General features: G+C 42.3%; 1 protein-coding gene across 12 annotated transcripts in view; it reads left to right on the top strand.

Annotated features, from left to right (window-relative positions):
- The window catches only part of MAST2 (microtubule associated serine/threonine kinase 2), a 232,577-nt gene that overhangs the window by 186,614 nt on the left and 20,834 nt on the right, over positions 1-25,129 (top strand). For 10 of the 12 annotated variants that reach the window (XM_012434554.3, XM_012434553.2, XM_012434555.2 and 7 more), the window contains 6 exons: positions 10,835-10,910; positions 14,705-14,725; positions 16,523-16,601; positions 19,501-19,655; positions 21,567-21,642; positions 23,972-24,181. In XM_012434554.3, the coding sequence (XP_012289977.2) occupies positions 10,835-10,910; positions 14,705-14,725; positions 16,523-16,601; positions 19,501-19,655; positions 21,567-21,642; positions 23,972-24,181 (617 nt within the window). The remainder of the gene's footprint in view (positions 1-10,834; positions 10,911-14,704; positions 14,726-16,522; positions 16,602-19,500; positions 19,656-21,566; positions 21,643-23,971; positions 24,182-25,129) is intronic. The other 2 variants (XM_012434548.2, XM_012434549.2) reach the window with 1 other exon arrangement.

Raw genomic sequence — 25,129 nt, forward strand, 5'->3', positions numbered from 1 at the left:
TTCCAGAGATCTTTCTGTTACTGATTTCTAATTCAATTTCACTGTAGTCAGAAAAAATATTTTATATGGCTTGAATCCTTTCAAAATGTATTGAGTTTGGTTTTATGACTCAGAATGTGATCTTTCTTAGCAAATGTTCCTTGTTCACCTGAAAAGAATGTATATTCTACTACTGTTTCGTAGTGTTCTGTGTCAATTAGGTTGTTTGTTGTTGTTCAGGTGTTCTGCATCCTCACTGATCTTCTTCCCCATTTATTTAGTAAGTCATTTACATCAGTATGAACTAATAGGTATTTATTATCTAGATCAGACTATAATCCATTAATACTTTATTTTTTTGCTTAAGTTGTTCCACTTTTGGCCATCGAGATCCTTGCAGTTGTCTCCTTTTCCCTCTTGACATACATCAATTTGGTGTTTTCGTTTGTTGTTTTATCCCTTCCTTACTGTCTGGCATTATAAGATATTCAAGACTCATGCTGTATATTTCTGGCCCCAGTCCTAGAATCAGCCATTTCTCCCAAAAAATCTGGATTTTAAAATTGGAGAACAGTATTACAAATCAAGATATGGGTACTAGGTATGCTTGTTTCTACTGAGGTGCCCTTTTTCTAGTCACTCTTAACTGATTGATCAAAGAAATATGGTATGTGTATGTATACTAACCTGTGAATATCCGCATATCTATAAATATTTTTATATGTAATTGTATATATATTAAACATGAATTCTTCTTGATGTCTCTGGCTCTAATCCAATATCACATAAATCCCTTCTTCTCTTTGCTGATCTGTAAATTTCCACTCCAACAATGTGAAACCTGGGTCCCACCATCCACCATCTGTATACATAAATTACTCAGTTCCAGTATACCTGCATAGCCGTATTAAAGTTATTAACCCATACTCCTTGAGAAACAACTTTATCAGCTTGATTTTAGTACTTACCTGTAGTTCCTTTGCTCTTTAGGCTTACAGATTTCATTTATTTCCAAAATTTCTTAGGTCAGCACTTTTCCCTTCACCCTCTTCAGTGATGTTGTTTCATATATTTAGATTCTCTTGTCATAGTCTACATTCTTCTCTGGGATCCCTGACCTCATAAGGTATTTTTTTGTTGTTTTTTCTTTGTTGTTGTTGTTGTTTTTAGACGGAGTCTTGCTCTGTCGCCAGACTGGAGTGCAGTGGTGCAACCTTGGCTCACTGCAACCTCCACCTCCCTGGTTCAAGCCATTCTCCTGCCTCAGCCTCCCAAGTAGCTGGGACTTCAGGCGCACACCACCACACCCAGCTCATTTTTGTGTTTTTAGTAGAGACGGAATTTCATCATGTTGGCCAGGATGGTCTCGATATCTTGACCTCGTGATCCACCCACCTCAGCCTCCCAAAGTGCTTGGATTACAGGCATGAACCATCACGCCCAGCCATAAGTTATTTTTCTTTTAATTTGCCTTTAGAGGTGACAAACCAAGGCTTAACAAATTTTTTTCCTTACATCACTCTCAATGTTATAAAGCTCTGTATGTTCTGACAAATGCATAAATGTCATTTATTTGCCAGTACAGTATCATACAGAGTAGATTTATTTCCCTAAAACAGTGCACAGTACTTCACCTATTTCTCCCTCATCTTCTGCCCACTGGCACCATTGTTCGTTTTACTGTCTCCATAGTTATACCTACCTTTTCCAAGATGTTACATAGTCAGAATCTTGTGATATATAGCGTTTACAAATTAACTTCTTTCACTTAGCAATATGCGTTCAAAGTTCCTGTCTTTTTGTAGGTTGATAGCTTGTTTATTTTTATCACTAAATAATATTTCAATGTATGGATGTGCCACAGTATGTTTATTCATCATCTATTGAAGGACATCTTGGTTGCTTCCAGTTTTTGGCAATTACAAATAAACCTGCTATACACATTCATGTTCAGATTTTTGTGTAGACAGGTTTTCAACACAAGTGAGTAATTATTTAGTGCAGTTGCTGGATTGTGTGGGAAGACTGTGTTTAGCTTTTTTTTTTTTAATATATATTTTATTGCATTTTAGGTTTTGGGGTACATGTGAAGAACATGCAGGATTGTTGCATAGGTATATACATGGCAGTGTGGTTTGCTGCCTTCCTCCCCATCACCTATATCTGGCATTTCTCCCCATGTTATCCCTCCCCAACTCCCCACCCCATGCTGTCCCTCCCCTAGTTACCCCCTACAGACACCAATGTGTGATGCTTCCCTCCCTGTGTCCATGTATTCTCACTTTTCAACACCCGCCTATGAGTGAGAATATGTGGTGTTGATTTTCTGTTCTTGTGTCAGTTTGCTGAGAATGATGGTTTCCAGTTTCGTCCATGTCCCTACAAAGGACACGAACTCTTCGTTTTTTATGGCTGCATAGTATTCCATGGTGTATATGTGCCACATATTCCCTGTCCAGTCTATCATCGATGGGCATTTGGGTTGGTTCCAAGTCTTTGCTATTATAAACAGTGCTGCAGTGAACATTCGTGTGCATGTGTCCTTATAGTAGAACGATTTATAATCCTTTGGGTATATACCCAGTAATGGGATTGCAGGGTCAAATGGAATTTCTATTTCTAGGTCCTTGAGGAATCACCACACTGTTTTCCACAATGGTTGAACTAATTTACACTCCCACCAACAGTGTAAAAGTGTTCCTATTTCTCCACATCCTCTCTAACATCTGTTGTCTCCAGATTTTTTAGATCGCCATTCTAACTGGCGTGAGATGGTATCTCAATGTAGTTTTGATTTGCATTTCTCTAATGACCAGTGATGATGAGCATTTTTTCATATGTTTGTTGGCCTCATATATGTCTTCTTTTGTAAAGTGTCCATATGATTCGCCCACTTTTGAATGGGCTTGTTTTTTTTCTTGTATATCTGTTTTAGTTCTTTGTAGATGCTGGATATTAGCCCTTTGTCAGATGAGTAGATTGCAAAAATTTTTTTCCCACTCTGTTGGTTGCCGGTTCACTCTAATGATTGTTTCTTTTGCTGTGCAGAAGCTCTGGAGTTTAATTAGGTCCCATTTGTCTATTTTGGCTTTTGTTGCCATTGCTTTTGGTGTTTTAGTCGTGAAGTCCTTGCCTATGCCTATGTCCTGAATGGTTTTGCCTAGGTTTTCTTCTAGGGTTTTTATGGTGTTAGGTCTTATGTTTAAGTCTTTAATCTATCTGGAGTTAATTTTAGTGTAAGATGTCAGGAAGGGGTCCAGTTTCAGCTTTCTGCACATGGCTAGACAGTTTTCCCAACAACATTTATTAAACAGGGAATCCTTTCCCCATTGCTTGTTTTTATCAGGTTTGTCAAAGATCAGATGGTTGTAGATGTGTGGCATTGCCTCTGAGGCCTCTGTTATGTTCCATTGGTCTATATCTGTTTTGGTACCAGTACCATGCTCTTTTGATTACTGTAGCTTTGTAATATAGTTTGAAGTCAGGTAGTGTGATGCCTCCAGCTTTGTTCTTTTTGCTCAGAATTGACTTGGCTATGCAGGCTCTCTTTTGGTTCCATATGAAGTTTAAGGTGGTTTTTTCCAGTTCTGTGAAGAAGGTCATTGGTAGCCTGATGGGGATAGTGTTGAATCTGTAAATTACTTTGGGCAATATGGCCATTTTCACAATATTGATTCTTCCTAACCATGAGCATGGAATGTTTCTCCATCTGTTTGTGTCCTCTCTTATTTCGTTGAGCAGTGGTTTGTAGTTCTCCTTAAAGAGGTCCTTTACGTTCTTTGTTAGTTGTATTCCTAGGTATTTTATTCTCTTTGTGGCAATTGCGAATGGCTGTTCGTTCTTGATTTGGCTCTCTTTAACTCTGTTATTGGTGTATAGGAATGCTTGCGATTTTTGCACATTGATTTTATATCCTGAGACTTTGCTGAAGTTGCTTATCAGTTTCAGGAGATTTTGGGCTGAGGTGATAGGGTCTTCTAGATATACAATCATGTCGTCTGCAAATAGAGACAATTTGACTTCCTCCTTTCCTAATCGAATACCCTTTATTTCTTTTTCTTGCCTGATTGCTCTGGCTAAAACTTCCAATACTATGTTGAATAGGAGTGGTGAGAGAGGGCATCCTTATCTAGTGCTAGATTTCAAAGGGAATGCTTCCAGTTTTTGCGCATTCAGTATGATATTGGCTGTTGGTTTGTTGTAAATAGCTTTCATTATTTTGAGATACGCTAGTTTATTGAGAGTTTTTAGCATAAAGGGCTGTTGAATTTTGTCAAAGACCTTCTCTGCATCAATTGAGATAATCATGTGGTTTTTGTCTTTGGTTCTGTTTATGTGGTGAATTACGTTTATAGACTTGTGTATATTGAACCAGCCTTGCATCCCGGGATGAAGCCTACTTGATCGTGATGGATAAGCTTTTTGATGTGCTGTTGCAATCGGCTTGCCAGTATTTTATTGAAGATTTTTGCATCTATGTTCATCATGAATATTGGCCTGAAGTTTTCTTTTCTTGTTGAGTCTCTGCCGGGTTTTGGTATCAGGATGATGTTGGTCTCATAAAATGATTTGGGAAGGATTCCCTCTTTTTGGATTGTTTGGAATAGTTTCAGAAGGAGTGGTACCAGCTACTCTTTGTATGTCTGGTAGAATTCGGCTGTGAACCCATCTGGACCTAGGCTTTTTTTGGTGGGTAGGCTATTAATTGCTGCTTCAACTTGTTTAGCTTTTTAGAAACAGCCAAACTGTCTTACAAAGTGACTGTACCATTTTGCATTCCTACTAACAATAACGAGAGTTCCTGTTGTTCCCCATCCATTCTAAAAGGTATGTATGAGTATCCAATTGTAGTTTTAATTTGCACTTTCTTATGGCAAATGCTGTTGAGAATCTTTTCACTTGCTTGTTTGCTGTCTGTATATCTTTGGTGAGGTGGCTGTTCAGATCTTTTGCCCATTTTAAAAATTGGGTTGTTATTGTTGAGAGGTAAGAGTTCTTTGCACATTTTGGTTACAAGTCTTTTCTCAAGTATGTGGGTTTTTTTGTTTTGTTTTGTTTTGGGTGTTGGGGCTTGGCTTTGCTTGTTTGTTTTTGAGACAAGGTCTTGCTCTGTCTGTCACCCAGGCTGGAGTTCAGTGGTGCAATCACAGCCCACTACAGCCTGAGCTCAAATGATCCTCCCACCTCAGCCTCCTAAGTAGCTGAGACCAGGTGTGTTAGGCTACCACACACAACTAATTTTTAAATTTTTAGTAGAGACACTGTCTGCCTGTATTGCTCAGACTGATCTTGAACTTGTGGGATCAAGCAGTCCTCCATCTTCAGCCTCCCAAAGTTCTGGGATTACAGACATAAGAGCTACCGTGCCCAGCCAAGTATGTGTTTTTTACAGATATTTTCTCCTAGTCTATGGTCTGTCTTTTTCATTCTCTTAACAGTACCTTTTGCAGAAGTTCTTAATTTTAATGCAGTCTAGCTTATCAATGTTTTCTTTCATGGTTTTTTACTTTTGGTCTCATATCCTAAAAATTCATCGCCAAACCCAAGGTCACCTAGACTTTCTCTAATGTTATCAACTACAAATTTTATAGTTTTGTGTTTTACATTAAGGTAAATCTTACAGTAGGATCATTTTCATTACCCTTTTGAGTTAATTTTTGTAAAAGGTTGTATTTAGATTCATTTTCTTGCATATGAACATTCAGTTGTTTCAGCACCATTTGTCAATGAGAATATATGTTTTCTCCATTGAATTACCGGTGCTCCTTTGTCGTATATCGGTTGACTATATTTGTATGGATCTGTTTCTGGGTTCTCTGCTTTGTTCTACTGATTTATGTATCTGTTCTTCTACTAGTACCATGTTGTCTTGATCGCTATAGCTTTATAGTGAGTCTTGACGTCAGGTAATATTAGTCCTCTAACCTTATTCTTCTTCAGTATTGTATTGGGGCATTTAGACTATTAACATTTAATGTGGTTGTTGATGTAGTGATGTAGTTTATGTCTACCATCTCCCTATTTGTTTGCTAGTTATTCCACCTGTTTTTTTTCTTCTTCCTTGATCTTTTTTGCTTTATTTGGGGTTAAGTGTGTATTCTTATTCCGTTTATGTCCTTTATTGGCTTATAGGCTATAACCCTTTATTGTTTGGTGTTTGCATTAGCATTTATAGTATATGTCTTTAACATATCCCTCATATCACTCTTCAAATAATATTATACCACTTCACATACAGGATAAGAATCTTCCATTTCTCCCCTTCCAGCCTTTATATAGTTGTTTTCAAAATTTCGATTCTCATGTGTTGTATACCCCACACTATTATTTTTATTTAAACATTTACTGCTTTTAAAAGAAGTTTAAATAATAAGAAAATGTCATGTATCTTTTTCCATGTAGTTAACTTTCCCATTGCTCTTTATTCTTTCATGCAGATCCATATTTCCTTTTGCTTCTGCCTAAAGGATATTTTTTAAACATTTTTTTTGTAGTGTGGTTTGCTGTTGAGAATTTTATTTAACTTTTTTGTTTGAAAAAGTATTTATTTTTTATCTCTGTCTTTAAAAAATATCCTTGCTGAGGCCTGGAGCAGGGGCTCATGCCTATAATCCCAGCACTTTGGGAGGCTGAGGTGGGAGGATCACTTGAGGTCAGGAGTTCAAGACCAGTCTGGCCAACATGGTAAAACACCATCTCTATTAAAAATACAAAAAATTAATCAGGCATGGTGGTGTGTACTGTAATCCCAATTACTCCGGAGGCTGAGGCAGGAGAATCACTTGAACCCAGGAGGTGGAAATTGCAGTGAGCCAAGGTCACACCATTGCACTCCTGCCTGGGCAACAAAGCGAGACTCCATCTCAAAAAAAAAAACAAAACTTTTTTTTTTTTTTTTTTCGGCTGGTACAATGACTTCTGACACTAACTACCCCAAATTAGGCCACACTTTACAAAGGCCCAGTCCTCTACAGAACTGCCCTCACTTTAGATACCAAGCAGAAGTTTGGAGGTTCCCAAGTCACCCATACTTCTGACAAAATGGATACAAATTTGAAGTTTCTTACTACCTCCTGAGTTCAGTAATTCACTAGAATGATTCACAGAGCTCAGGAAACCACTATACTTAGGTTTACAATTTTATTGTGGCAAAAAAGATAAAAAGCAGGTCCAGCCAAAGAAGACATGTGTAGGACAAGGTCTGGGAGGGTCCCAAATGCAAAGCTTCCAGTGCCTTCTCCCTATGAAGTCAGGATGTATCACCCTCCTAGCACATTTATGTATAACAGTACATACAAATTATTAAGCAGGGAACCTCACAGGAGCTTTGTGTCCAGAGTCAGGTTTCATTGTATAGGCATGATTGATTGACTCATTGGCCACATGACTGAACTTAATCTCTAACCCCTCTCTACTTCAGATTTATGTCAGACTCAAAGCCCCAACCCACTTTTTTCTTTCTTTTTCTTTTTTCTTTTTCTTTTTTTTTAAAGACAGAGTCTCACTCTGTCGCCCAGGCTGGAGTTCAATGGCACAATCTTGGTTCACTGCAACCTCCGCCTCCTAGGTTCAAGCAATTCTCCTGCCTCAGCCTCCCAGGTAACTAGGATTACAGGTGTGTGCCACCACGCCCAGCTAACTTTTGAATTTTTAGTAAAAACAGGATTTCACTGTGTTGGCCAGGCTGGTCTGGAACCCCTGATCTCAGGTGATCCACCCACCTCTGATTCCCAAAGTGCTAGGATTACAGGCGTAAACCACTCACTGCACCAGGCCTCAAAGCCCCAACCTGCTAATCACATGGTTGGTCTTTCAGGTGTGACCAGCCCACATCCTGAGTTATATCATTAGAATAAAGTATCAGGCTCCATCATGAATAACAAAAGCGTTCCTATCACTTGGGAAATTCCAAGGATTTAGGGGCTCCTTCCCAGGAACTGGGCACTAAGTCCAGTCAAATTCTTTACTACACAACAGCTGGGTCTAGAATTCTAGGCAGGAGGATAGCCATATCTTCCATAATTTATAAATACTGCTCTGCTATCTTCTTGCATTGTTTCCAACGAGAAATTGCTATAATCCTTGTCTTTGTTCCTCTGTATAATAAATCTTCTCACTTCACCCTATCTTCTCACTTCACACAGCTCCACCAAGCTCTAGCCACTCCTAAGATTTTTCTCTGTAGTTTAAGTTTTGAGCGATTTGACTATGATGTAGTTTGATGTAGTTCTCTTCCTCTTTCTCGTGTTTGGGGTTCTTAGAGATTCTCAGATTTATGATGTTACAAGAAAAACTTGGGACTGTAAATGTCCCACCTAAACTGGGAAGGAGCCATGAGACCAAAGAATGACTCAGACAAGTTCAGCTTGATGAGTAGATGAGTTTTTTCAACTTAAATACAGGGCACTCCTGGACGGCAGCAGGACAGCTCTAGAGATCCATGCTGCTTCCTGTCTCTAAACTGCTTTTTTTTTGAGTCAGAGTTTCGCTCTTGTTACCCGGGCTGGAGTGCAATGGCGTGATCTCGGCTCACCGCAGCCTCTGCCTCCTGGATTCAAGCAATTCTCCTGCCTCAGCCTCCCAAGTAGCTGGGACTACAGGCGCACGCCACCATGCCCAGCTAATTTTTGTATTTTTAGTAGAGACAGAGTTTCACCATTTTGACCAGGATGGTCTTAATCTCTTGACCTCGTGATTCACCTGCCTTGGCCTCCCAAAGTTTTTAAAAATTATTATTATTATTTTTGTAGACATGGGGTGTTCACCATATTGCCCAGGCTGGTCTCAGACTCCTGGACTCAAGCAATCCGCCCCGCTCAGCCTCCCAAACTGGGATGACAGGCATGTGCCCGGCTCCCTCTAAACTGCTTTTAAGCTAATTTCCTGGATCTTTGTCTACTGTGTTTGAACAATGAGACTGCTTTTCTTGGGAGGTTCTCAGATACTCTCTGGGATGTTTGGTTGGTTCTCAGGGATACCTGCTCCTCAGCTGGGTACCATTGCCATGGCCTAGACTTCAGGTTTCAGGCAGTGAACATATGCACCCTTAAGTAATCTGGTAAAGGACCCATCACACAACATATAGATATATGCTTTTTATCAAATTTGCAAAATTGTCAGCTATTATTTCTTCCTCTCTTTTTTTCTGTATCCCCCACTTTCCGTTCCCTCTGCTTGAAGTTCTACAGGTCAGTGGTGCTGTTTAGTTTTTGCCACTTTTTTTTCCCCTCTTAGTGTTAGTTATTTCTGACATATGTGTGTGTTACATAACCCTAGCTCTACTGTGAGCACCTGGAAGATTCGTTGTACCTCTGTAACCAGCCCAGTCCTTGGAAGGCTAGTCATTGTCGGATGCTCCTGTCCAGGCATCTCCTTGAGGCTTTAGCTGGGTAGATTTGGGTACCAGTAAACAGCATCTGACTTTGTATGCCAAGAATCAAACTATGGGTATTTGTTAATCTTTGCATGAGATGACACTATCAGAAAAGAATAGAATTTAAAAAAAAAAAAGCCTTGATGCTTCTGAGGAGCCCTGATCCTAATTAACTCCTGGCTAAGGAAGTAGCTACTCAGGATCACTTCCTTTAGATCCTGGTGCCCACTAGCCAGAAGATGGGGAGAGGTCATAACTGATAACCCTAACACAGAGCGTGAAAAACCCAGAGGTCATGCAAAGTTGAGAGCAGATTCACTGGATGAGTTGTGTATTTTATGCACCTGGTGGTGAGAGCAAGATGAAAATGTCTCTTTCTAATTATTTCAACTAAAAATAATGCCATTATATAATTGATACAGAAGTGCTGCTGCATAGGGTAGTAGGGGCACTGATTGAGAGACTGGTTTCTACTAGATCAATATAAAAAGACATTAAGTGCTATATAAGCCCTATTGGATAGAGATAATGGGAAACAAAAGGGTAGGTTTTGGGCACCTTGGAACATCCCTATCCTGTGCAGGAAACATACTCTCCAAGAAAAAGCCAGGGCATGTTGAAGTACCAGGCCCCTGGGAGGTTAGCACAGAAGTGAGGAGGTGGACAGGGGCTAGAGGGGTGCCAGCACAGCATGGAGTATGGTGCTTACTTCAACATGGCCTTTTGAGTAGAGTCATATTAACAGCTTCTGCCAGCTAGGGGCTGCTATGCACCAGCCCCCAGCTAGAAGATAGCCCAGAGAAGTATGGCAGGCTTAGGTTTAAGAACTGTTGGGATTAGTACAAAGGTAAACTTAGAGTTTTGTTCAAAGCTTCTGAGCTTTAAGTTAGCAAGTTACAGGGGACACGTGAAAACTAGTAAGACATGATGGTTTGCTTTGTAGAGTTGGGGGCCTTGATTATGAACTGTCTTAAGGGTTACTACTATCCTGAGTCCCTACCTGAGAACCTCTCTTTCCCCTTAAAGCACACATGTTCCTGGTTTAGCCTTTGGATACACTGCAGAGATATATATGCAAGAAACTTTTGGATTAGGGGTCCTATTTCCCTTTGAGAAAGCATGAACATTTGGCTCTACCTTCTTACTGAATGAACTCATTAAGCCTTCTGAATGTTGGTTCACTTGACAAGACAGATGGAAGTCTCAGGTGTGTTCCTAGGAGGGCAGGAAATAGTCAAGTTGCTGCTAGATCTAGAATGGATGTCTGAGACACATGAGTTTTTATAGGAAACTTGGTAACAAGGGAGAAAACCTGGGCTATGAAACTTTTATGGAAAGATACTCATTAAACTGATAGTGGGCCTGAGAAAATAACCATATATACTAATTGCCAGTGCTAGGGGAAGATTTCTTGCCTGAAGGTCATGTCAGCTGTCCTCAAAAGCAAACCTCACAGAGTTTTGTTTCCTTTCCCACCCACAGGTAACAGTCCTTTGGACAGCCCCCGGAATTTCTCTCCAAATGCACCTGCTCACTTTTCCTTTGTTCCTGCCCGTAGGTAAGTTGATAGAAAACCTTTGGGACCAACACATGTGGCACTTGCATGAGGGTTAATTGAATGTCAGATTCCTCCTTTAAGTGTCACTACTTGTTCCAGTGTATTACCTGAGGCTCCCATCCATCAAAACTCTCTCTTTGCTTTTCTCTTCCAGGTTGTAATCATCGTGTTCTGGTTTTGCTTTGTAGGTGCCCCGTGTATTTGTGTTTGAATGTTTGAACAGGAGAGTAGATATTAAGTAAAAGGAGATTTACTTTTATAATTCACTTTTTTTCAGTCCCTGATGTCCTGTGGATATGTTCCAAAGCATTATACTCTCAATTGAGAGCTATCCTAGAGTGATCAGTGAGAAAATAACCTCTCCTCCAGGAGGACTGAAAGTTATTCTCTTTGTCCCCTCTAACTCAGCTAGTTTAAAGGGGCTGGAAGGGCCATCTGTGCCTCTCTCCCTGACTTTGAGCTGGAGTTTGTGTGGCGGATAAAGAGACTACAGGGACTTCACTTTTCCTTCCAAGTATTTAGAAAGATTTGGTGCGGCCGGGCGCGGTGGCTCACGCCTGTAATCCCAGCACTTTGGGAGGCCGAGGCGGGTGGATCACAAGGTCAAGAGATCGAGACCATCCTGGTCAACATGGTGAAACCCCGTCTCTACTAAAAATACAAAAAATTAGCTGGGCATGGTAGCGCATGCCTGTAATCTCAGCTACTCAGGAGACTGAGGCAGGAGAATTGCCTGAACCCAGGAGGCGGAGGTTGCGGTGAGCCGAGATCGTGCCATTGCACTCCAGCCTGGGTAACAAGAGCGAAACTCCGTCTCAAAAGAAAAAAAAAAAAAAAAAATTTGGTGCATACAGAACCATGCTTATAGTCCTCTCATCTCTCTCCCCTCTTCAGAATGATATAAACCTGTCTCTGGCCCATGGCAGCAACACTGACAGCTCTGCCTATGGCTGGACTATGACCAGGCCTTTGGAGAAAGCTGAATGAGATTAATCCATTCAAATCACATACCTAGGCTCTGTACACATATGATTTCTTTCTTTTTTTTTTTTTTTAATTTTTTCACACATGATTTCTTGTCAGAACTTTTTTTTTTTTGAGATGGAGTGTTGTTCATCGCCCAGGCTAGAGTGCAATGGCGCAGTTTCGACTCATTGCAACCTCCACTGCCTGGGTTCAAGCAGTTCTCCTGCCTTAGCCTCCTAAGTAGCTGGGATTATAGGCATGTGCCACCACCCCCAGCTAATTTTGTATTTTTAGTAGACTTGGGATTTCTCCATGTTGGTCAGGATGGTTTCGAACTTCCGACTTCAGGTGATCCACCCACCTCAGCCTCCCAAAGTGCTGGGATTATGGGCATGAGCCACCGGGCCCAGCTCTTGTCAGGACTTTCCTAAGATTCTTTGGCAGGTTTATATTTATTATATTTTATTTTTTATTTTTAAAATTGTTCTTGGTTAGAGTTAGTCTGGTATAAGACCTGCAGAAAAATTATGGTTCCAGATTTGTAACCTTTAAGGGATGGAGAATGTAATAGCTGGAGGCCAGGGCAGTTTTTGTTTTTGTTTGTTTGTTTGTTTGAGATGAAGTCTTGCTCTTGTCCCCCAGGCTGGAGTGCAGTGGCGCAATCTCGGCTTACTGCAACCTCCACCTCCTGGGTTCAAGCAATTCTCCTGCCTCAGCCTCCCAAGTAGCTGGGATTACAGGCACCTGCCACCATACCCAGCTAATGTTTTTTATATTTTCAGTAGAGACGAGGTTTCACCATGTCGGTGAGGCTGGTCTTGAACTCCTGACCTCAAGTGATCCACCTCAGCCTCCCAAAATGCTGGGATTACAGGCATGAGCCATCACACCTGGCCAGCCAGGACAATTTTAATACTTAGATTACTTTTTTTAAAAACACATATTAGGAAAAAGGGAGGCTCCTGGAAACAGTGTTAACTCACTGTTCCAATGATAACCCAAAAGAAATTCATCCTCTTTCCAGGATTCTTTGTAGCTGAAAAGAACATGAACAGGTTGAGGGAAGTTTGATGGCTGACTTGGGTTTCCCCTCATCAGCCCACTTGCCTTATTCAAAACAAATTTTATCCAAGTTTGTTCCACGGGCTCATCTCTCCTACCCTATGAAACTTCCAATTTGTTAAGCAAGGATCCAGATAAGATCACTTGCAGTATAAGAATATGCTGGATTAATGCATTTGTTTTTCCAACCCAGCTGGAAAGACTTATCCCACACTTCTTGCCTGGACTGTATGTGTATGAACTGTAGTCTCAGAGTAGGTACAAGTTGGGACAGCAAGACCTGTGGTGAGATCCCCATGGGTGGCATTGAGTTATTTCTCATTCATTCCATAAATATTTGCTGAGCACCACTAACTAGGGCCAGGTGTGCTCAGCTGGGTGCTTAGTTATGTATTGGTAGCAAAACAGATATAGTCCTTACTTCCCTGAAACTCAGGATCTGAGAGAGTCTGTGTACTGGTTGTTTCCTTTGTAAGGAATGCTATTCCCTCTGCTCTTCCTTTAAGTAACTCATTCTTACCATTCATGTCTCATCTTAAATATAACCTCTTCAGAGAAGCCTTCCCTAAACATTCAATCTAAAGGGGCCTCCTTGTCATTCTCCATCAAATCATCCAGTTTTATTTTCAAACTAGTACTTTTCAATTCCTGATATTTTCTTATTTGCATATTTTCTGTCTCACTTCAACCACAATCAAATCACCTTTAATAGCGATACCTTCATTTGTTGAAAGCTATGTATCCTGGTGGGGAGACCAATGAGTAGTGGGAGAGAAATACCAACAAGTATATGGTTATAAACTATGATAAGCATCATAGAGGGAAACAGCATGATGTTGCATGAAAGAACAGGAACAGGAAGAGGGCCAGGCGCAGTGGCTCATGCCTGTAATACCAGCATTTTGGGAGTCCAAAGCAGGCAGATCGCTTAAAGTCGGGAGTTTGAGACAAGCCTGGCCAACATGGTGAAACCCTGTCTTTACTAAAAATACAAAAATTAGCCAGGCATGGTGGCGCAGATCTGTAATCCCAACTGCTCAGGAGGCTGAGGCAGGAGAATCACTTGAACCCAAGCTGTGGAGGCTGCAGTGAGCCTAGATCGTGCCACTGCACTCCATCCTGGGCAGCAGAATGAGAGTCTATCTCCACAAAGAAAAAACAAAAAAAGAACAGGAAGAGACTAAAACCAGAGAATCTCCACTGGATGGCCATGTAAAGCCTCTCTAAAGGATGAGAAGCAGCTGCCACGTTAGGTGTGAGGACCCATTCGAGGCAGAGGGAACAGCCTGTTCCATTGATACCGTGTGTCTTTAATTGCCTGGGTTTATGAGTAGAACCAACTAGGAGGCTTCAGGACCTGATTTTTGCCACTGAGACCCAAATAGGTCTGTGCTAGGTGGCATGACATTTGAGTCATGTGTATGGAACATGGATCTCTGGGCTGTCCTCTTATAGAACATAGTAGAAAAAGCTGCTAGTTATTGGTATGGGTGGGGAGAAGTGTTTCAAGCCTGCCAAACAGATTGATCAGGAATTGTTTGTTTCTGGTTATGAGGTCAGGCTGGCACTTTGGAGAAATCAAACAAAAGACAGATTGAATGAAATGCTTAGCCTAGACCCATTGGTCCTACAATTTCACTTCAAACTATCACACATTCCTAAACAGAAGGAATGTGTCAAGCTAGACCAAATACCAAGGTTCAAAAAGACCCCTCTCTCTGGTTCCTTTGGTTCTCACTATAATGTGTATTTTTTTTTTACTACAGCCATAGCCACAGAGCCGACAGGTAATAGAGGGTATAATGGGAAGAGGGGCTGGGAAACTGCTATGCATGGCCAGACAGTATGGTTTGTGATGTTGTGGTTGGTGAAAACTGGTTGTGATGATTCTTCTCTGACTGTGGGTGTGAACATTGGGCCTTTTCTATCTTGCAAAGAGGCCCAAAGGGATCTCCCTCGACCTGCTGGAATCAAGGCTCAGAGCTCATATGCTTAGAGGTAGGAATTGCTGAATATTTCCAAACTTCTGAGCTTAGGGACAAGTCACCCTTATTCCCACAACTTTCCTCAGTCATTCAGGTGACTGTGGTGACCAGATAGAGGAAATAAAGGCATCATGTGGTGGCATTTTGTTCCTGACTCTGGTGGCCCCTGCTGTTCATCATACAGAGAAATAGCTGCTGTGCAACTGACTTTTATTTCCGTTTAAGGGGAGGAAAACTCACATGTGCAAAAATATATTTGACAAAGGTTTGGGAAATCCATCCCTGAGTTATACTTGTCTCATCTTTGCTGATCTGTTTTCCTGGAATGGACTTGCTTTATTGTGTAGTGCTCCCAGGACCCAGCAAAGAGGTCAAAAAGAACATCCTGTCTGAGTACCTTCCTGGATGCGTCTGAATCTCAGAGACTAGGTTCCAGCAGAGTTACAGCCTATATGTGCTGCTACCAGGGTAGCATGAAGTTTGAGTCATATGCATGTGGCATGAAACCTTCAGCTTAGGAAAGCTGCTAGGTATCGGTGAGGGTCGGGGGGAGTGCCTCAAAGGGAGAAGCTCCAGCAAGATTTATTCCTCTTTTTGCTTCTTCTTCTCCCTGTGCCTACCATAACCATGAAGCCTTGAACAAATCACCTAAATCTTAGTGGTTTTCTCTATAAATTGTAATATGAACTTGCAAAGATCCTCCATTGCTGATAGTCTAAGGTTCTGTGAGTAGCACCAAAAAAACTTTGTAGCTAACTTCAACCAGAGCAGGCTGTACCCTCAAGCTCTACAAAAAAGAATATACTACATCCCACAGTCCAGGCAAAGAATCACATGTTCATATTATAAATGTTTCAAACTAGATATCTGCTTGATCTTTCCCCTCTACAGTAAAGCAAATAACTGGGGGAGGGGTTAGTTTGTTTGTTTTGATGAGTGCTTTGGGGAGCATCCTTTTGAGAGCAGCAGGAAGCCTCCCCCAGAGTCTCATGTACAACCAAGGATATGTTACCTCCCTTCTCATTCGTAAAGTTACTGTCGCTCTTTGACAAATATTCCCAAAGATTGGTTTTATGGGTCCTAATGGCTCCTAGGCAGCCTGTAACTATTTGCCATTGATTAATGCTCAGTTCAGACCCAGGTGGTGGTCCACTTCTTCCTGTTGTCAGCCAGTGGCCTGAGAAAGACCACAGAACCCTTTACATGGAGCTTTCCAAAATGGAAATAGCTGCATTTCAGTGGCAATTCTATCTTGTGAAGATACCTGTAGCTGGAATCCTCTGTCATTGTTTCTCTGAAAGTAAGTTGACAGTATGAAAATATTTATTCCAAAACCACAGTGTTGTATGACAGATGTTCTTATGTTATTCAAAGTCATGGACTCTTTTATAGTCAGAGATATCTGTCTTTGCAGGAAAAACAACAATAGGCCCTCTGTAGGAGAGAGGAATAAAAGCATGTACTGGACTGAGCAGTAGTGTCTTAAGGAGGAGCCCTACAGTGAATTAGCTGCCCCAAAATGCTGATGAACAGACAGGCAGGTTGTAGGTCAGCATAGAGTCCTGTAGAAACTGCCTAATACTTTTTTCTTGCATACAGGACTGATGGACGGCGCTGGTCTTTGGCCTCTTTGCCCTCTTCAGGATATGGAACTAACACTCCTAGCTCCACTGTCTCAGTAAGTAGTCAAATCTATGGCCATACTTCCTTCACCCTGAGAAAGTACTTTCCTTTGGGTTATCTAATGTTACAAAATGGTTCTCAGCTTTTTCTCCAAAGGCAAACTCAAAGAGATTGCTTAGAGATGATGCAGAGTGCACCAGAGGGCTGGTGTCCCTTCCCAGCTATAGCCAGCTCCATAAGTGCCTTCAGAAAGGATGGCTAGTGCCCTCTCTGGAAATTGGTTACTTCTAGTGGAGGCAAAGGAGGGCTTGAAGATGAACTTTTGCTTTGACAGTGAGACCAAATATGGGGGCTCCTAAGCACACTTCTCCTACTCCTGCATGCTTATTTCTAGAACTGGAACCAAGAGCAGATCACATTTCTTAAATCCAAAAAACTTAGTAGACTTTCCCCTCTTTTTTACCTTTTTCTTTCAAAAAAGGGATGAGTGATTGTTATCTGATATCCAAGTTTGATGCATCTGAAGCAAAAAGCTGGACCTGTCACTAAAATGTTTATTTATTTTGGAGAATGTTTTAGCCTGAAACACAAGAGCTGTACTAATTGCTGCTATGCACAATTGACCCTTAAGTAAGTCCTCATTGAGCAACTTTGTTTTTTTGAAACAAGAGAGTATCACTCTCACCAAGGCTGGAGTGCAGTGGTGCATTCACGGCTCACTGCAGCCTTGACCTCCCGAGGCTTAGATGATCCTCCCACTTCAACTTCCTGAGTAGCTGGGACTGCAGGGGCATGCTACCAGCCTATAGCAGGCTAATTTTTATATTTTTTGTAGGATGGGATTTCATCATGTTTCCCAGGCTGGTCTCAGAACTCCTGGGCTCAAGCAATCCATCTGCCTTGGCCTCCCAAAGTGCTAGGATTACGGGTGTGAACTGTCACACCCAGCCGAGCAACTTTTTACTAAAACCACAGTGCCGTGGTTGGCCAACTTTTTCTGTAAAGGGCCCTATATGGAGTGTTTTAGTCTTCGCAGCCCATACAGAATCAGACCGTAGACCTGCTGACCGCATCCCCATTTCTTGCAGCATTCTTCAGGTCTTCCCTGCTTAGTGTGCCTTTATTCACGAATCTTGAGCAGGGAAAAGGAGTACATTTCCTTTCCCAACCTAGATATTACTATCACATTAATCCAAAGATGTCACTGGTCTTTGGCAACTGTTAAGTTTAAGATCATTCCCTAGTAGACATGCCCTTTCCCATAACTCTTTACTAAAACAAGTGATTTTTTTAGAACCAATGTAAGAGTTTCATGTATGTATAAATATTCCTTTTCTGCAAATTTTAATAGACTTAGCCCAGTGCTCTAGCTTATTAGGATTCTTTAAAACACCAGTTTTGCCCACTGTAGTTTACGTTGCCTCACCAGTTTCGTTAGCTATAGATGGTGAGAATACTTTTTGCAACTCTGATCCAAATCATTTATTAAAGTGTGGCCAAGAAATAACCCTGTGGAGACATCTCACTCACTATTTATAAATTCATGTATTATAGTATTCTATGAGAGAAAATATTTACTGTTAGCCAAAAAAAAAAAAAAAGCTGATTTCTCACTTAGTATTGATCCTATGACGACAGAGTTAATCTCAGTGTGGTGCTTTAGCTTTGATTCTTAAATGGATTTAGATATTTAAATCCATTTAAATATGGATTTAGTCTAAAACACAAGCGCAGTAGCTCAGGCCTATAATCTCAGCGCTTTGGGAGGTCGAAGCAGGAGTTCCAAAAGGCCAGCCTGGACAACACAGCAGGAATGTCTCTTACAAAAAAAAAAAAAAGAAACTGGACCTGGTGGCATGCACCTGAAGTTTCAGCTGCTTGGGAGGCTGAGGCATGAGGATCACTTGAGCCCAGAAGTTTGAGGCAGCAGTGAGCTATGATCACACCACTGCACTCCAGCCTAGACAGCAGAGCAAAATCCTGTCTCTAAAAAAACAAACAGGACAGGTGCGGTGGCTCATGCCTGTAATCCCAGCACTTTGGGAGGCTGAGGCAGGCAGATCACCTGAGGTCAGGAGTTCAACACCAGCCTGACCAACATGGAGAAACCCCATTTCTACTAAAAATACAAAATTAGCTGGGAGTGGGGGTGCATGCCCGTAATCCCAGCTACTTAGGAGGCTGATCATTTGATAAATAGAACTTGGGCTGAAAGTGTTCAACTTGCCTGTATTCTTTGTCAGTCTTATCAGGTAAGGGGAAATTCCCCAGTCCTGGGACTGAATGGGTGCTTCAGCATTAGCTGCACCTGTGGAAGTCCTGTGCTAGCACAAGCACACTCCCTCAGATGGCGTGTTGAGATTGGCAGTGGGCTGTTGTCAGGAATCCTCAGTCATTGAGCCATGTTTAGAATTCATGAGTGTATTCAGGTCAAGTCTAATCTTCAGGTTCAGATGTAAAAGTAATTTTCTTCCCTGCTGGTGTCCCTAGAGTCTGGGCACAACCTTCACAGATCCAGCAAAGACATTTTTCCTCCAGATAATAGCCAAAAGGAAACATTGCTGAGCTGCCCCCAGGGTGGCTCTCTCAAGATTGTGGACTGGAGAACTTAAGAGGATGTTATTTGCAGCTGGGCACACCTAGAACATGTCCCAAGTGAGGAAGCATGATTTATTAACTACTTTTGCAGTTCTAACATTTCACGAAGGTCTGGGCCCAACTCCCTGCACAACTCCTGAAGAACTCTAGTATATTGGGTTCCTCAGGGCTGAGGGCTCTGAAGCGCTGGAGAAGAAAAAGATCATGCACAGGCAAGGCTAAGGGAGTAGAGGAAAGAAGACCTGCTTTGGGTTTACAGTGACTGGGAAGTTCCCTGACCATTTTCAGTCCTTCCCCATTCCTGGACTGCCCTGGGACATGTCTTTAATGCTGCCTCTTAATGTTTTCCCCTCTAGTCATCATGCTCCTCACAGGAAAAGCTGCACCAGTTGCCTTTCCAGCCTACAGCTGATGAGCTACACTTTTTGACGAAGCATTTCAGCACAGAGAGCGTACCAGATGAGGAGGGGCGGCAGTCCCCAGCCATGCGACCCCGCTCCCGGAGCCTCAGGTGAGGGTGTTCTCTGCCCACTGTCCCAGTGGATGTGGATTTCAGTTTGTTTGCATAGCACAGGGATAGGCACACTTGTGCCATAAAGGGCTAAGACTGAATATTTTTAGGCTTTTTATAGATCATATATCTCTGTCACATTCCTCAACTCTGTTGTTGTAATATGAAAGCATCTACAAATAATATATAAACTTTATTTACCAAAAGAAACAAAAAGGGTGGCAGACCAGAGTTGGTCTGCAGGCTGCAGTTTGCTAACCCCTGGCATAATACATTGGCCAGCTTGAGTGAGTCAAGTTCAGCAAAGCCCAGGCCCTTTTTGGCTTCAGGTACAGCTCAACCTATCACCCCAGGAGGTATTTAACAATTCTGTCAAGTGATCCCTTTCTTATTCCCTTTAAGGTAGTTAGCAGCAAATATATACTTTAGATTACATCTGGTAAAAGGAGAACAATGGTATCATTCATTCTGATGGTTGTCTGGCTCCAGAACCCATAGGCCCTGGGTATATGAGCTAGGCCAGCTAAAAAAGTTGCTGCTGAAGGCAGGTTGCTGGCATGGGGAAGAAGCCCATTTCAAAAGCAGAATTAAATGTCCATTTGAATCTGTCTTTATGAATCACCTGGGCACATCTTCATCAAACCAAACAAACCTTAACAGCTGCTGATTAATTTTCTATTCTCATTGGCGTTAACTGGTAAATTAGTGCCAGAATTTTAGATTAAAATGAACATGACTTTAATGACTGAGCTCACTTTTGCAGGGTCCCTAAGAAGTAATTAACTGGCTAATGTCTGCAGTGTAGGATCCCAGAGGAGCAGCAGTTCCTCCCAGAAAGAATCCCCTCAGGTAATGCTGTCACTGCACCAGGAGTGACAAGGAGTAAGCTGGGCTAGACCACAATGACTGGTTCAGGTTTAGAGATTGATGAAGATAATGACTGGGAGTTCAGTGCAAAAGGATCAGGCATACAAACGAGCAGGTGTGATCCCCAGTGCCTTTCTCTGTCTCACAGAGGAACACCTGAGTCTTGGTGGTCTCAACAACCCATACATAGAGAAGGGTACCTTTTAGGCCAGTTGAGATTGGGAGGCCCACAGTGTTGCTCAGAGAAACCCCTGCTATATTACTCTTAAATCCTTGGTAATGTGCAACAGAACAGCAGGCAAAACATGGCATGTTCCAGGGAAGAAAGACAGAGTGGAACAGTTGTGAAACTAGCACATCTGGGATCGTGTGTCAGGGGCAGTAAACTGGGTAAGACCTATATATCCGTTTAACTATGTGGCTCCAATTTTGAAATCCTTTAAAGAGATATAATCACATATGAGCCAGAGGGGGAGATTTAGGTTATCAGGGAAGATAATAAATTAAGGCAGAAAACATACTGGCTCTCTTCAGTAAATGACCCAGACTTACAACAGTCTGGACTAGCCTCATTCATCCCCCAGGTCAGAGCCCAAGTTAGGTCCACTGGCTGCAGCTAGTTTGGAAAAAAATGTACATGTGCACAGTCTTCCTTTGGTTGCTTTGGTAGTTGTTTGATTTGCTTTGTTCCCACGAATATGCTGGGACACACCCAACCCTGTTGGCAAAACTAAGAGGACACAGAGAATCCTACTCTGGGGGAGGTTATCCTGGGAAAGCCACCAGTGAGCTTAGGAGTAGGTCCCTTTCTAGGTCTTTCTAGCCTGGCAGAAGTCTGTGAAAACCAAGCCTAGCTCCATATGGTACCATTTTGAACTGAACAAGGAACACTGGAAACTCCAGGAATAAGAAAGGCACTAGAACTCAGTACCCATTAAGGTGGGTGTATGTAGGCTGCTGCAGACAGAGTCTCTGGGGATGGCCATCTTTCTCCTTGTTAGTTCCATAGCGCTAAAGTAACACAATCATTTCTTTCTTTTTCAGTCCTGGACGATCCCCAGTTTCCTTTGACAGTGAAATAATAATGATGAATCATGTGTACAAAGAAAGATTCCCAAAGGTAAGGATGCATTTAAAAGGAGAGTGGCTATGCCCCCCAGGGTGGCTGCCTATAGCCAGCCCCAATGGGAAGACTCTGGAGTGAGGGAATGAAGTGCTACCTCCAGAGATAACCAAGAAGAAGAACAGGAAGCCAGGAGGCTGTGGACACAGCACAGGGGCTTCCAGACTACTTGAGAAGGAGAAAGCAGGAAACTATGAGTTTGGGAACTGCATTTGCAAAGCCTCTATTTTTTGTACTATCCAGAAGTAGAGTTATCCAGAGGGGAATGTCAGAAAGGTATCCCACAATATATTAAAGAGGAAAAAAGAACTGGGTGCTTTATTTCTCAATGTGCTTGTGAGGATCCATGAGTCAGGGTTCACTCATTACAGGATTTGCCATCTGATGGCACCTCCATTTGATAGAGATTTCTTAAGCAGCACATCATTACCAGGTGTCAGAGAGTACACAGACAGAAGTAGGCTGCATTGGCAAGAAGGCCAGAGAGCAGTAGAAGTGGGAAACAGATCTCAGAGTTGCTTGCTAACATTTGAATTTTTATTTTCAAGCAGGAAAATGCTAAGGGAGGAAAGTAGGTTGGTATCCTGAGATAGCTGAGAAGTACCATTCACAGCTTTGTTGTTTGGCTTGAACCTCCTTATATATGGAACTAGGACCTTGTTTCCCATTTGCATGTCTTTTTTTTTTTTTTTTTTTAAGAGTTGGAATCTTGCTCTGTCACCCAGGCTGGAGTATAGTGATGCAATCTTGGCTCACTGGAACCTCCGCCGCCTGGGTTCAAACAATTCTCCTGCCTCAGCCTCCTGAGTAGCTAGGACTGCATGTGCCACTACAGCCGGCTAATTTTTGTATTTTTAGTAGAGACTGGTTTTGCCATGTTGGCCAGGCTGGTCTCGAACTCCTGACCTCAGGTGATCCACTTGCCTCAGCCTCCCAAAGTGCTGGGATTATAGGTGTGAGCCACTGCGCCCAGCCCTATTTGCATGTCTTTTTCAACACCACATGCCTGGTACACTCTGACCTGGCCTTCTGAAGATAGGCCCTATTCCTGACGGAGAGAAGATACTGGACTGCAGAACCTGTGCCCTGTGGTCTGTGCTCTCTAGCTTTGGAGTGGGCGCTAGAGAAAAGAGTGAGGAAGGAGGCAGAACAAACAGCTAGGAATTCATTTTGCTGTACATGGTGCTTATGAAGTTTGGGAGTATATAATGTTGAGAAATGTATCTCATCCGTGTCCTCCTCCTCCTTGTATATTAGGTGTTTTTGTAGCATTGGATGTTTGTGTTTATAGGCACGTTTCCAGTTCCTTCCTATTGGATGAACTATTGTTAGAGAAAATGTGTTAAGATTCCTTCACTTCCTTCTTCCTCCTCTTATTCCCACTCTTTATCCCTCTTCCTCTTTCATTCTCCACATAGACACACCGCATATATAGGTATGTAGGTATACATTTGCCTAAACACACACTGGAAATCAGAAATCACCACCTGGTGGCAAAAGAAATAAGTCAAGAGTCTTAGATAGACAACCAGGAACTCGTTCACAGATGTGTATTTGTCATTTTGTCATGACTGTGTAGTTAGGTCCCTAAGAGGCTTTGGAGCCAGACCTCCATTCTCCTCTTCTGGAGATCAGGTCACAGTCATGTTCCTATCTATAAGTTCCCCCCATTCCAACTTGCCATTTGTGACCAGGCAGTTTCACTAAGCAACTCCCCGAGAACCTGCCTAACTCCCTTGGGTCCTATAAGTAAGAGGACCCTGAGATAAATGAAACTCTCTCTGACTTGAAGGACTTCCCAGTTTAGAAAACAGCAGTGCACATACACTAAGTTTACACAGTTGGGAGGTCTAGGGGAAGAACAGAGGAATGGAAACCGTAGTTTGCCTGGGGAAAGGCAAGACTTCCCAGAGGAGACACGATGCTTGAACTGAGATTAGAAGGAGAATTAGGAGTTTGCCAGGCAGGCTTGGCAGGGTGAAAAAGCCACACATAGGGAACAGCATACAGAGGCATGAAACAGCATAGTAAAGGAGGAAGATAGCAAACACTTGCTTGTCCTTATAGCAAAAGAGCTTGCCCTGCAGGGAGTTAAGGAAGATGGGCAAGGCCAGGTGAAAGAGAACCTTGAATATAAAGCAAAGGCATCTTGACTTAACTTGAAGGTGATCTTTTAATGTCTTCAGTTATCAGGTTTCCCAAATGCAGTGTAAGGAAACCAGGATTACAGGGAGCCCATTATTCTGCTATTTCTAGATCCTTCAGGCTTAGCTCCGACTGAGCTGGGACTAGAAGAGAAGTGTTTCTTTCTTGCTTTTCTTCCCAGGCCACTGCACAAATGGAAGAGCGACTAGCAGAGTTTATTTCCTCCAACACTCCAGACAGTGTGCTGCCCTTGGCAGATGGAGCCCTGAGCTTTATTCATCATCAGGTGATTGAGATGGCCCGAGATTGCCTGGATAAATCTCAGAGTGGCCTCATTACGTCACAGTACTTCTATGAACTTCAAGAAAATCTGGAGAAACTCTTGCAAGATGTGAGTGTCCTTGTGCTGGGGTTCTGGTAAAACCTCCACCTGGTATTGGATTCATAATCCCAAGCTAGGATCAGGGCATTAGTGGTATTCTCAGTCTTAACAGACTGCTTGTTACCCACCCTCACGGGTAGTGCTGATGAACTTAGATTCCTCCTCAGTTCCCTGCAATACTGAGAGAAGCCTGCTTGATATCAAAAGAACTCACTTCTGTTCCATTTCTAAATCCAAAGTTGTATTACTCTGCGTGAAGCTCCACCATTGGTAGTATTCATAAGTATTTGACTAGGAGGTTTGTTACACAAAGCCAAAAAGTGGCTCCAGTGGCTGGAATGGGCTCCATTCTACTGGAAATACTGATTTAAGCAGAACCTTCGGACTGTTTATCCTCAGCCAAGGGACAGCAGGTATGACGCTTGCACTATGGGTTTAGCCATTTGCTTGATGAGAAGTTCTGCAGTTGGGAATTACATGCTTTGAGACCTGATCCTCCCCCGTGTGAAAAATCTCTGGGAGGCTAAAGCTAAAGTAATCCAGAGATGACCAAGACCAAAGCATATGAGAGTTCTTAAGCACTGCTTCCTGCACTAGCATTTCCTTTGCTATCAGCCTCTTCAGTACACTCCGACCACAGCAGTCCATATTATTCATTAGTACAGTTTGAGGGAGAGAGGATGTGCCTGTCTCCCCAGAGCTCATCATGTCTCTAAAGAATTCTTCAGTCCAGAACCCCTTATTACTTCCAGACCAAGACCTCTGTCTAGAGTAGTACCAGCTGAGCTGAGGGCCCAGGGCTAATCATCAAAAGGATACCAGTGTGTTCACCTACAAATAAGAAGGAGCAGGGAGTTTAAACACATTTTCAGGAAACAGTTGAATCTAGAGAAAGGATGACCAAAGATGATCATGATTACTGTTGTCAAGTAGTGGAAAGTTTCTCATATATAAAAG

This window comes from Aotus nancymaae, unplaced genomic scaffold (assembly GCF_030222135.1).
Source record: "Aotus nancymaae isolate 86718 unplaced genomic scaffold, 86718_ANA_hifiasm-v0.15.2.pri h1tg000007l, whole genome shotgun sequence".
In the NCBI taxonomy this organism is placed as follows: Eukaryota; Metazoa; Chordata; class Mammalia; order Primates; family Aotidae; genus Aotus; species Aotus nancymaae.